Source organism: Hakea prostrata, chromosome 2 (assembly GCF_041222555.1).
Source record: "Hakea prostrata isolate BN-2017 chromosome 2, UWA_Hpros_2, whole genome shotgun sequence".
Lineage (NCBI taxonomy): Eukaryota > Viridiplantae > Streptophyta > Magnoliopsida > Proteales > Proteaceae > Hakea > Hakea prostrata.
In genome coordinates, this window is record NC_142601.1 from 4,866,163 (window position 1) to 4,878,497 (window position 12,335).

At 40.2% G+C, this 12,335-nt stretch overlaps 1 protein-coding gene across 1 annotated transcript in view; it reads left to right on the forward strand.

The window, feature by feature from the left end:
- The window catches only part of LOC149023398 (structural maintenance of chromosomes protein), an 87,266-nt gene that overhangs the window by 3,270 nt on the left and 71,661 nt on the right, over window positions 1-12,335 (forward strand). The window contains exon 2 of the mRNA XM_089143943.1: window positions 6,495-6,713. Coding sequence (XP_089000069.1) covers window positions 6,495-6,713 — 219 coding nt within the window. The remainder of the gene's footprint in view (window positions 1-6,494; window positions 6,714-12,335) is intronic.

Sequence of the window (12,335 nt, forward strand, 5' to 3'; positions counted from 1 at the left end):
CCTAGCTTCCTCTTCCCTACTGCCATCTTTACCTCCAACAAACATATATGGAATGCTTCTTTGATAGATGTCTTGATGCTTGAAGAGGGAGGGGTCTTGGTCAAATGTGGCATCATAATGTCTAGTCTCCTCCTCCTTTCGGTCCTCTCACTTCCATGAAAACTATATCTAGGTGGTATGGATGCCCCTGACCTCGAACCACTTGCTTCTCTTGTCTGTTCATATTGCCTCAAATTCGCAAAATGTGAGGACTGTCTCTTAGCTTCCATTGCAGCCTTCATTTGTCTAACACCCATAACCCTCCTCCTCTCCTTATTGTCGTCTGACTCCTCATCAACATCAACATAAGGTCTAGCAACACTGTATCCTCAAATTCCCTTTGCTTTTGTGCCATGTTCTCCTTTTTTTGTCTCCCTCCCTTTAAAGTTGCTACAATTGCTTTTAGCACTTCATAAGGAACCTTGGGACACTTGGAAACATCTTTGTAGCCACTAGCCAAATGTTGCTTTAATCTGGTTGAACCACAAGAATTCAAGGTCTTGAGGCAATACTTGCATTGGGATTTTTTCTTGTCGGTAGTCAGTGGATCCCCATGTTGCCAAGCAATGTCCTGAGTCCTACTACCAGTGGCGCCATTTCCACTAGTTGCCATTTAAAATAGCTCAAACAGACATGTATGTATTTTAAAAATAAACTACATAATATAAGCATCATTTAAAAAAAAAAAAAAATTCTTTAATATTATTTTTTTAATAATTATTTTATTTAATTATTTAAATAAAAAATAAAAATAAATACAAAAAGCATGATAATCAAAATATGAATACATGGGATTGTAGCCCTCTCAATGTAGTTTAATATAAGTGATAATCACATTCATATCGTAAGTATTTTTTTTATAATTTATAATTTAAAATTTTTAAATACGAAAATTCAAAAAAAAAATTAATGACAGAAAATTAAATTTGTTTCCATGAAAGTGTAGATCAAAGCTTGATCATCAACATATATTTATACTACACTCACACACCCGTTGTAGAACCTTTTATTTGAAAAAAATTCAAATTTGGAGGAAATCTTACCTTTGTTGAAGATCACTTGAAATAGGCTTGAATGATGATAATCTGCTGTTGTATATGTGTTGATGATGTTTAGAATTTGAGTCCCCAACAAATTCCGGCCAAAAATCGACTTTTCCGGCAAAAAATACACTTGCAGCGAGAGAGAGGCAAGAGTCGCAAGACAGGGGGTTTTAAAACCCCCTAAAGAGGTGGTTGGATCACCTTTGGCGAGATCTCGCTGAGATATTGGCGAGATCTCGTGGCAAGATCTCCCATCTCTCCCCTCTCACTCTCATCTCGCTATCCTCAGATAGCGAGATATCTCACGAGATCTCGCCGAGATATCCATCCTTGCCACCAAGTCTCTCTATAAGAATGAAGTTTTCCTTTTGATTCATCTAGGACATCTTTACACCTTATTGATACACATGGCCATCTCATTCCACATCGGATTAGTGTTCAAAATCCCACTTTCCTTGTTTGACTACTTCATTAGCGAAGGATTTCAAGCACTCTCCTTCCAAGTTCCACTATCTTATCCTAGGATAGTTCACCTTGCACTTTTTATGAGTCTTAAATAAACTCACAAAACTCAAAAGAATCCTGCTTTAAATAAAACTCCGACTCAAACTAAGATTTATCAACTACTAGTTACAACTTAAACTGAAATCAAATAAACAAAATTAAAGATAATAAGGGATTACTAACTAATGCGTGGGCTTTTGAGCACATGAGTCCTCTTCAAACTAGGACTCCTAGATGGAGTAGGACTTTGTCATATCTCACCAAGGAGTGATGCAATCAGCAAAGTAAGAATATATCTGGAGTCTTGGTGAGCTTCTGCTTCCTTTAACACGCCTGGAAAATCACCAAAATGCCCCTGCTGCTTCGGTTCTTCAGTGGGGTCGTGGGAAGAAGGGCTTGCTGTTCTAGGTCTTCTTGCAGCCTCTATTGGGAGGGTCCTGACGCAGCGTATAGCATAGAACAAAGAATTCTAAGAACTTTGATAAACTGAAAATCATTATTCAAAAGTGTAATCTACCTTACAAGATAACAATGATGTCTATATATAGCTAAGAAACCCTAAAATTATTAGATAAAAGTAAAACAAAGTGAAAACAACTCAAACTAAGAGTCCAAATCTAAGTAGGAAACTAAAAGTGCCCCGAAAACCCACTGAACAATGAAATTCAGTGGTCAAAATGACACCTAGCAAGTAAACCTGTTAGGGACGCTATAGTGCTCGAAAAGCCGTTTATTTTGATGTGCTGTGGGTCCTGTAACTCTTCCCGGATCAAAAGTTACGCCCATTTTAAGGATTACCGTAAAACCGCATCAGCTCCTGGTGGTTCACATTGATATGTTCCTAGGGACAAGGAAGAACAAGAAGGTGACCTAGGCCAGCCCTAAGATTAGATGGGGGCCAACCACAAGGAGATCTAAGGAAATCCTTTTAAGGATAAGATGGCTCTACATTAAAAATGGAATTTTGAAGGAGATACTAATGAGCTATTTTGGAGTGTGGCGTAGATCTTTGCGTGGGAGATGTGCTGGTGGATGATGAAGTCCACACAGCAATTAAAGCCAGGAAGGGGCATTTTAAGAGTTGGCAAATATTTAAAGATGAGGGATATAAACGACATCATCTCAAAGTGTGGGGAGGTGTGGTGAAAGCAGAGCAAAGTGTCCGATGACTTGGGCTGAAAAACTTAAGATGGTATTTAGCATCACTAAGATAAGAGAAAGGAAGACTATGGATTTGGATCGTGTAAGATGCATCAAATAAGGATGGTAGAGTACTAACCATGTGGGACATTTAGAGATGGGGAGACTATATTTTAATATTCGAAATGGCCTTGCTTAAATTTGGAGAGTGTGAAGTGGGAGGGAATACCAGGGGGGCTCGCCACTCCAAGATATGAGATCTTCTACGAGATCTACCAAAATTTGCCCTATCTCGGTGGGTTTTAGGGCCCGGGGAAATTTGGTTTTTGCTTATTTAAGTGCCTTTGAACACATTGGTGGCCTTAGTTTGTGAGAAAATGACCCTAAGTATGTCTTCTAAGACAACCCTATGTGAAATCAAGAGGTAGCAGGTTAGCAACTGTAATGTAGAGGTATCAAGTAATTCATGTTATCAACTATAAAGTATCAAATACATTACACATCAAACTATCAAAGAACTTAAATGTCTTCAAAATTTTACAACCATAAGAAGTTTTAGACTTCTAGAAAGTCATAAATCATAATCCATAAGTTCACAATCACAAGAGTATATGAGTAATAAGATTACAAGACTACAAGATAGCAAGAATATCACTCAGCATTCTGCATCAACTGATTCTGAACGGTGGCCACATATGACTCCCAAGTCAACTCATCACTGTAGTATGTCACATATCGGTTTAAATGTCACATTAAATTGGTTTCCATGAAAGTGTAGATCAAAGCTTGTGGATCAACATATAGTTACATTAGACTTACACACCCATTGTAGAACATTCTATTTGAAAAAAATTCAAAATTTGGGGAAAATCTTACATTTTTTGAAAATTTAGTTGAAATAAGCTTGAATGATGATAATTTGATGTTGTAGATGTCTTAAAGATGTTTAGAAGTTGAATCCCCAACAAATTCCGGCCAAAAATCAAGTTTCTGGCGAGTTTTTATGGTTGCAGCGAGAGAGAGGCGAGATCTCCCTTCTCGCAGATCTCGCCTCTCCTCTCGTCTCGCTATCTCAAAATAGCGAGATATCTCGCGAGATCTCCCACCATGGGAATACTTGCCATGGTCCATGGACACCTAGAATAATGTTGTGAGATAAAAGTCAAGGAGGCCTTACGAAAGATGAAGGGAGGTAAAACCCCAGGACTGGATGAGATCCCAATTGAAGTTTGGAAGAACTTAGGGACAGAGAGCGTTTCTTGGATAACAAAGTTGTTTAACAAGATTTGAAGTACTAAAAAATGCCAAATGAGTGGAGGAGAAACACCATATTGTCGATTTTGAAAAACAAAGATGGTATCCAAATTTGTAATAATTATAAAGGCATTAAACTTATGAGCCATACCATGAAATTATGGAAAAATAATCATTGAAGCTCACTTAAGAAGAGAAATTGCAACATCAAGGAACCAATTCAGGTTTATGTTAGGAAGAATGATAACTGAGGCTATTTACTCGCCAAGAGGCTTATGGGAATCCTTAGGGCCCATAAAAAGGGCCTCCATATGATCTTTATTGATCTAGAAAAAGCGTATAGTAGATTACCAAGAAAGCTCATTTGGTAGATCCGGGAAGTGAGGGAGCTTCAGTAATTGCGCAAATATAGTTAAAGACATGTATAAGGCCACTGTGACGAATGCTAGAATTGCAGAAGGGCAAAGGGGCTAAACCAAGGGTTTGTTCTAAGCCATTGTTTGTTTGCACTCATGATGGATGACCTTACTAGCCACATACAAAATGAGGTGCTTTCGTGTATGCTATCTGTTTATGATATTGTTTTGGTTGATGAGACAATAAAAGGGATTAATGCGAAGTTGGAGCTATGGAGATCAACTTTGGAATCAAAAGGTTTTAAGATAAGTAGAGAACAAAAACAGAGTATATGATGTGTAACTTCAGTCAAGCTGTGAGAAGCAATGAAGTATTGAGACTTGAGGATTGAGAGATACCACAAAGTAATCATTTTAGGTACTTGGGCCCTACCATTAATACTGAATGTGATGTTGATGATGTTTTCTCTCACACATAAGGTAGGACAGTTGAAGTGGAGAGGTGCTTCAGATGTGTTATGTGACAAACGTATGCCTGTTAAGCTCAAAGGGAAATTCTGTAAGACAATTATCAGACTGACTATGAGGCAGAATGTTGGGCAACCAAGAGAAGCCAAATGAACAAAATAAGTGTAGCAAAGATGAGGATGCTGAGGAGGATATGTGGCAAGACTAGGAGAGATAGAATAAGAATGGTTGTATTAGATTCAAATTGGGTATTGCATAAATTCAAAACAAGCTAAGAGAGTGTCGCTTGGGATGGTATAGGCATGTCAAAATAAGGCCATTAGAGGCACCTATAAGGAAGAGTGATCAGATCCATTTGGGTGGAGCTAAGAGAGGTAGGGGTAGGCCTAGGTTTACTATTGCAGAAGTAGTACGAAAGGATATGCATGTGCTAGGACTAGACGCTCGTATGAGTGCTGATAGAGCTGTCTGGAAGACTAGGACCAGTGCGATCTGACATAAAGTGATATTCCAATGCTTTCCTGACTTTGCCCCCTAATTACCTTCATATATGCTTAAATTTACTGCCGTTACTTCTCTTGTCTCTTTTACTTGACCTTGGTTGGGTCCATGTAGCCGATCCCATTGAGTTGGGATAAGATTATTGTAGTGTATGATTTGTAAGAGGAACCATGAATCCATAAAAATTACATTTTCATCTATGGCTAAATGGCTCTGACTTTATGGCATGACCTGTGTGGCTGCTTTTCTGCATCTGTTGTTCCATCACTTCGCCCTTTTTGTTTTGGTTTATTTTTTCTTAATTTTCTTATTTCTAAACTAAATTAATTTTGTATTTTTTTGAATGAAATTTGAAATTCATATTACTTTTCTTATTGTGTTGTCTTCTTGGCATGACCTGTGTGGCTGCTTTTCTGCATCTGTTGTTCCTCCTGACATTGGATTCTCTTGCATTGTGGTGTTTGTCTCCACTTTATAAGAGCATGGGGGTTTTCTGGAAAAGTCATTGATAGTTTTTTGTGGTTAAATAGAAGGGAGTTAAGAAGACCAGTTGAAGAAAACTTGAGACCTATAGCACCACAGTTAACACGGTAGGTGGAAGGCTTTTGGCACTTACAAAGAGTTTAAAGGGCATCACTTCTGTGACTATGTATGAATGTATCTTGGAGACGAGAATGACAATGTTCTTTGCCCTTTGATGAAGTTTTTAAGTTTCCGAAATGGTTCTCATGAGTCATGAGTCATGAGACTCAATATCAAGAATTTCATGAAAGAAAAATCATGTTGGAGTTTGTTTCTTATTTAGGTATCTTACTTTGGTCTTGTAGTTAGCTAATTGGTAGATCCTCTTGAAAAGGGTGGATACCTATAGAGGAGCTATTGTTTTGTTTAGATTTACTCTACACCCTCTCCTTCCTCTCCCTTTTTTCTTTTTCCTTATTTTATAGCTCTGGTTGTTCTTTGGTGGCTGCCCTTTTGGCCAGTCCTGTTATTGGATTTCCCTCTTCAACAAAGTTTCACCTTGTCGATAAAAACAAGATATTTTATATTACTTATCATGATTAACGTTTTTCTAACCATGTAAAGTTACGTTTGCGCCTTCTGATGTTTTCGTTGTAGATCTTCTGTCTTCTGCATATAGTTTTGCACAATCCTTTCAACTCATTGGGTAATTCCTGAAATATTGTAGGGTGTGAAGAATTTAAAGAGCCTTAGTCAGACTATAAAGCGATTGGAAGAGGCTGCTGTTTCTTGCAGGGGACAAGAAAGAATCGAGCTATTGAGAAGATGGTTAGTTGCCTTGAAAGAATGTGAGAGACAGTTTGGTAACTCTCAAGATGATAAGGAAAAAGTTCCTGAGCGACTTCAAGCTTCGGATGAACCCAAAGGTTCTCCAAGAAAACCTTTGGTGAGCAAATCTATTTGATCTTTATTGAATAGAAATTTATTATTATTATTTTTTCTATTGGTGGTTTTGTTTGTAAGTCGATAGAGCTTTGTACAGACATGCTTGGGTTTGCTAATTGATCTAAATCCTGTAACAGAACAGGTTTATAATGCCAAATTTATCACCTGAATCAGTTCAAATTTTTGGTGGGAAATTTTTTTTCCCTATAGCGAGGATTGGTAATTTTGTGCAGCTGATGGATACTTCTGTAGGGATCACTATAGGGTTATTGCTTTTGATGCCATTGAACAAATTTCATGGCAATATGCTATTAAGTGTAGGATGGTTTGACTATATCCTGCTGGGATTGTTGGTGGGTATTTTTTTTGGGGGGGGGGGGGAGGGCAGGGAAGAGTGGTGGTTTTGGAGTGTTTAGTGATGGTGAGATTCTTTCCTATTGCAATTTCTTGTTCATTGTATGATGATTTATTCACATTCCATGTGTATAAAATAGAGATAGACTAGAAATGGCATCTGTTATGTCAAAGGGATATCCAATGACTGGAATTTCAATGTAGTTATGTGTGAACATAGAGCAATCACATAATGAACCATAAAGTCTCCAGGACCTATTGCTAAGAAGTAAGAATAATGAACCATTGTTCTCATTAATACCATTACCAGCCAGGCAATAGGTAGGAGTATAAACTGACACATTCTGGAGATACAAAGATATTCATTAAATAGTTAGCGCGGTGTAAAAATATTCCTCCTAGAGTAGCTATTAATATGAATAACAGAAACACTTTATAGCCAAATTTGTAAATCGAAAGAGAAGAGTCCTATGGGATTGACTGAGGTTTTATTTATTTATTTATTTATTTTGCCGGGGGAGGGGCACAAGGGGCAGCCATAGGAATGGCTATACGTTTCTAGGAGCGAATGTAGGCAAATATGAACCTCATGGATATTACCTTGGAATGGAAGACAATTCCGGATCCAAGGTACTAAATCTCGCTCTCTAGGGCAATCTCTCCCTTGAGAAAAAGAGAGATCTCGTTCGAGATTTGGTATTTTTTTCCCGGGCCAACTCAAGTGAACTCGAGGGCCCATCTTAAGGGGTTCTTCTCGGGCCAACTTGAGTGAACTCACATTGGTGGCCTAAGATTTATGAGAAAACAACCCTAAGTCTATTTTGGCCCCAAGCCTTTCAAATTCTTCGAAATGTGGAGTTCGAACTCTTCCTTTATCCTTATAGTTAAGGAAGCTTGGTCTAAGCCTGTCCACTGCCACTCTCTTCCTCTGATTCCCTTTTGCCTGCCGGCTTCGCAACACCAAGGAAGCTCTCTGTTCCTGGAACTCATCCACTTTCGGCAATATCTCCTCAAATGTTTCCTCCTGCCGCTCAAACCTCCAGCATATCCAGTCTCTTCTCCAAAATGATCCCTCCAATCCCTCTCTTGCTAAAGATGAAAAGGCCCTTTCCTTTGAGCTATCTTCCCTCCTAAGTCCTAACTTCCGAAGAAAGCTTTCTTCCCCAGAAAGCTAGAATCAAGTGGCTCGAGCTCGGGGACTCTAACTCGGCTTATTTCCATCGATTCCTTAAAGCTCGATGCAACTTCAATTCTATCTCTTCCCTACTCACTAGTAGTGGCTCTTGGATTTCTGACCCTGCTAGCATCAAGGCGGAGGTAATTTCCTTCTTTTCTAATCCCCTGGCTCTTTCTTCCCTTCCTTCCCGCTCCCCTCTCCCCCCCAACCTCATCAATTCATGGATCCTTCTTATGCCTCTTCTCTCTGTGCCATCCCATCTTCGGAGGAGATCCTCCTTGCCATTTGGTCCCATAAGCCCAACAAGGCCTTGGGTCCTGATGGCTTCAGTATGGGTTTTCTTTCTTGCCTCCTCGGGATTTCATTGAGAATGATCTTGTTCAGGTTGTCCAAAGCTTCTTTTTCAACCCTTCTCAGCTTTCCTCCATCAATTGAACCTTCCTCTGCCTCATCCCCAAAAAGCAAGGGGCCTCATCTCTCTCAGATTTTTGCCCTATTTCCCTCTGTAACCTCCTCCACAAATTCATCTATAAGGTCCTAGCGAATAGGCTAAAAAAGGTTCTCCCCTCCCTAGTGAGCTTGAATCAATCTGCCTTCATCTCGGGACATAGTATTGTGGAAAAGATCCTTCTTTGCGCGGAAATTGTCCGCGGTTTTGATAGTTCCGCCCATTCCCCGGCAGGTCTTCTCATGGTAGACATTCACAAAGCTTTTGATTCCATTCGCTGGGACTTCATTAGTGATGTCCTTTCTTACATGGGCTTCCCTCCCCCTTTTATTCACTGGATCGAGATTTGTATTTCCTCTCCCCACTTCTCCATCATCACCAACGGCTCTCCAGCGGGCTTCTTCTCTTCCTGTGTTGGCATCTGCCAAGGCTGCCCCCTCTCCCCTACCTCTTTTCCCTTGCTCTTGAGGTCCTCTCCCGCATTCTCCAATCTAGAATTGACCAACTTCTCATCTCTCCCATTCCCCAATGTAAATCCATCAACCTCACACATCTCGCTTTTGCCGATGATCTCATGATCTTCTCCAAAGTGGATCAACAATCTATCTCCTCCATTCTTTCAGCCCTTTCGCTCTTCGAATCCCTCTCTGCCCTCCAAGTCAATCTCGATAAGTCCACCCCCTTTCTCTTAGGTGTCTCAACTCAGCTTCAAACCTCTCTCCTCTAAATCTCAGGCTTTAAACCTGTTTCTTTCCCCATTGTCTACCTTAGCCTCCCCCTCATTCCTGGTAGACTAACTCACCACCACTGCCTCCCCATGCTTGATTATATCCGCAAGAAGCTTCAGCTTTGGAAGGGCAAGCTTTTATCCTTTGCCAAAAGAGTAGTCCTTATTCGCTTTGTTCTTCAATCTTCGTATTTCTACTGGTGCAGTATCTTCTCCATCCCAAAATCCACCATCCATGCTATGGAATCCCTGTTCTGTGCTTTCCTTTGGGAAGGGCGGGAAGCCTCTCGCTTTCTCCACCTTATCTGTTGGTCAACTATTTGTCGCCCAACTTCTAAAGGAGGCTTGGGAATCCACCGGATTTTTGATGTTAACCTTGCCTGCCTCCTCAAACTCATTTGGAAAATTGCCTTAGGGCCTGTTTGGTTACATGAGTCTGTAGATTTCAAATATCTAGAAATTTCAAATCTATAGATTTCAAATCTATGGAGTTATAATTTATAAAATTAACAGTTTGGTTAACCGAATATGTGGAATAAAATCTGTAGATTCATCTGTAATTTTTGTGAATGTGCAACTGTTTAACATTTTTATAGTAGAGATGAAATCTCTGGATTTCACCCCACACCCGTAAATCTACAGATTCACATTTTTAGTGCAAAAAGATGAATCTCTAGATTTCATGAATCTAGAGATTTTCACAACCAAATGGGTATAAATCTCGCATTCATGAATCCAGAGATTTGAAATCTCTGAATTCATGTAACCAAATTGGCCCTTATAGCATGACTCCATTTGGGTTAATTGGGTCCGTTCCTACCTGCTCCGTGCAAATCCCTTTTAGATGGTTCCCTTACCCTCAAATCCCTCATGGATCTGGAAGAAACTCCTCTCTCTATGTCCCCTAGCTCTTCTGCCATTTCTACCACCATCTCCTCCGGCTCCACCACCTCATTCTGGCTAGATCTGTGGCACCCGTTGGGCATTCTTTATAACCATTTTGGGCCCTTAAATGTCTCTGTCTCCCGCATCCCAAAAAACATTCCCTTGTCAGCCTTCATCTCCAATGGTTCCTGGAACCTTTCCCCCCTCCCCCTTCTCACACATGTTTGGGATTCTCTTCCTCCTCTTGCTAGTTCCCATCATGATCTCGCAGTTTGGCTCCCATCTCCCACAAAAACCTTCTCCACTATCTCAGCTTGGAATCTTCTCTGAGCCCATGACCCTAAGCCACCCTGGGTCCCCTTGGTCTGGTTCAAAGGTTTCATCCCGCATCATTCCCTCACCCTTTGGAGAGCCCTCAACCATGGCCTTCCCACCCAATCCTTCCTTATTAGCTGCCATATCTCAGTAAATCCAAATTGCATCCCTTGTTGGAACGGCCTGGAAAACCTTGAGCACCTTTTCTTCTCTTGTCCTTTCTCCAGATCCATATGGAGAAAAGCCCTTGCCTCCATTTGGTCCCGTTCTAGGCGTTCCTTTGGGTTTGCTTGTGATTGGTCTTGGATTGTGAGAAACTTTTCTGGCTCTTCCATTTGTGATCGGATTGGTAAGCTAGTTTTTTGTGCCTCCATTCATCATCTTTGGTGGGAGCGCAATCTTCGGAGATGGACTTCCAAATCTCGCTCTTCAGACATGATTTGGAATTCCATCTATTTTGATGTCTCTTCTAGATTGTTAGCTCGCCCGCATCCCCCTGTTGAGGATACCCCAAGGAACAGATTCATTGTTGCCTCCTAGGGTCTTAGCTCTTCTTTTCGGTCTTCCTTTTAAAGACCTTGTTTTCTTGTTTTGTCGTTCTCTAATATAATTATTTATTCATCCAAAAAAAGAAAAAAGAAAACAACCCTAAGTATGAGTTCTTACTCGACCCTAAGTTTGAAATTGAAATGCTGTAGGAATGAACATGCAAGGTTGTAAAACATGAAATATAGAACCATTAGGACTTATAAAGGAAAAGCAAGAGACAAGATACATCAAAAAACTTAAATACCAACAAAATTCCATCCATATGAGAACAATGGAACATCACATTCTTCACTCGAGAAGGCCATCATAAGTTTAATATAAATCATAAGTTTATAACATAAGAAGGTGAGATCAAATGAATCAAGACCTAGCTCCACCACTGACATTAGCTCCACCAGCACCACAACCACAACCATGCCCTCTACTGGTGGCTCTACGATGCTCAACCAGAGGTGGTCTAGGATATCATCCCTCACAAAATTAGGAACAGCTGACCACCTGGGTGAATCCCTATAGTTTCCATCCAGCTAGCTAGGTGTTCCTTGATCCTCTGTTTGCCTCCGATGAGGACTTCTCCGCAGTAGTTACAACTGGTGGTTTGTTGTTGTGGATCTATGGGGACTCCGTGTGGCCAAGCAATATATGGATTATTAAGCAATATCATGGAATGGGAATATGGGATCAAATTAAAATTTCACAACCATGCTATTTGATAAATTATAATTTGGGAAAAAATCTTACCTTTGTTGAAGATCTAGTTGAAATGGGCTTGAATGATGCTAATTTGGTGTTGTAGATGTGTTAAAAATGCTTGGACGTTGAAATCCAGCTGAATCCCCAAAAAATTCTTGCCAAAACTCAACTTTTCGGCGAGATGGGTGAGATATCAGCAAGAGAGAGGCGAGATATGCCTCTCTCATACGAGATTGGGGGTTAAACCACTTGGTTAAACTAGAAAAAGGTGTATCTCGCCATCTCGCGAGATATAGGGGTGAGATCTCATGGCGAGATATCCCATTTCGCAGAACTCGACTCCCATCTCATATTGGTTAACCAAAAAAGCGAGATATCTCGCAAGATTTCTCATCATGATCCTAGATTCTAGCCTAAGTTTTGATTGGGCCCTTTCTGATTCCTATCTAATTGCTGGTAATAAGGGTGCAAATTT